The sequence below is a fragment of the Stegastes partitus genome, unplaced genomic scaffold (assembly GCF_000690725.1).
Source record: "Stegastes partitus isolate 25-593 unplaced genomic scaffold, Stegastes_partitus-1.0.2 Scaffold2500, whole genome shotgun sequence".
NCBI lineage: Eukaryota > Metazoa > Chordata > Actinopteri > Pomacentridae > Stegastes > Stegastes partitus.
Window position 1 is genome coordinate 12,721 of NW_007580231.1, and position 1,325 is coordinate 14,045.

At 46.6% G+C, this 1,325-nt stretch overlaps 1 protein-coding gene across 1 annotated transcript in view; it reads right to left on the minus strand.

Annotated features, from left to right (window-relative positions):
• The window catches only part of tp53rk (TP53 regulating kinase), a 2,634-nt gene continuing 1,309 nt past the window's right edge, over nucleotides 1-1,325 (minus strand). The window contains exon 2 of the mRNA XM_008305410.1: nucleotides 1-609. Within this exon, the coding sequence (XP_008303632.1) occupies nucleotides 122-609 (488 nt within the window). The 3' untranslated portion in view covers nucleotides 1-121. The remainder of the gene's footprint in view (nucleotides 610-1,325) is intronic.

A 1,325-nucleotide genomic window follows, 5' to 3' on the forward strand; every position in this document is an offset into this window, starting at 1 on the left:
TTCATTGGTATAAAACTTTATTTACTTTATGATCTTACTTTACATACACAGTCTTCATCATGTCACTGTGTTCTCACAAACTGAAGCACCAGAAGCTTGTCCTTGTGCACAACATGCACCATCATCCCACCATGGACCTCTTCCTCCCTCTCAACCGAACCTCATCGAGCTTCTTGATGACAGCCGACGACTTCTTGGACGATGCGGCGTAGCTCTTCAGCAGCTTCTCGAACAGCGCCTCGGTGTTGGGGTGGGTGCTGAGGAAAGCCTTCTCCAGCACGTACAGGTCCACCCCCTTGTCTTCCGGCAGAGCCGAGATGTAGCTCAGGCCAAAGTCGATGAGGACCAGCTCGGGCTCTCCGTCCTTCTGGCTGTGTCTGAGCAGCATGTTGGAGGTGGTCAGGTCTCCGTGTATGACGTCCTCATCGTGCATTCTGGCCAGGATCTGACCCACACGCTCGGCCAGCTGCTGCAGCTTCTGCTCTGTACCGGAGTCAGACTGCTGAGCGGACGCAATGTGGTCACGCACCGTCGAGGAACCAATGATTTCCTCCAAGAAAATACAGTGAGAGGTGTAGTCCACGAAGTAGACAACAGGTGCACAGATGCCTGAGGAGAAGACAGAATCTGATTTGACTGAATGTGAGGGCTGCAAACATTTGATCTATCATTAAAACAAAGAGCAGTATGAAAGCACAAGGCTGCTGATTCTCTTAGTGGTGGTGGTGTCTCCTGAGTTCCCTACGCTGTCTGACACTAAAATAATTAACACGTATGACCAGCATATAGCTTCTAAAAAAGCACGCACTTTCCTACAGTGCTGCAGTTTTTAAACCAGCATTTATAAAATAGAAGGAAGCAGTACAGACGTGTTTCAGTGGGGATTTAACTCACATTTAGTGCTCTACTGAGTGTTTGTCGCAGCAGCATAATGCATGTGGGACTGAATACTGCAGTGGTTGTGTTCACGGTAATGAAGCAACAGTGCAGCTCACTGGTTAGGTTCGGCTTTACCACAGTGTTAACAAACAAAACAACACAGGTTAGCTAAGAAAGTACAACAATGGGGAGCGTGCAAAACAGAAACACTCGAATAAAATGAAGACTGATTTAAAAGAGGTAAAGATATAAAACGTAATGGATAACAGGAGAGAAGAGCTGGATTTCATGAAGACGGATCAGATGAGAAAGACCTGCTGTCCACATTATTGGAGGCTACTACTCGTCTGTAGCGCCACCCTGAGGGGAAAACCTCAAAGTGCAAGTTCTTCTTTCATTATATTCAATTCATATTTCTCACTTGGTTGCATCTGCAGTTACATCTA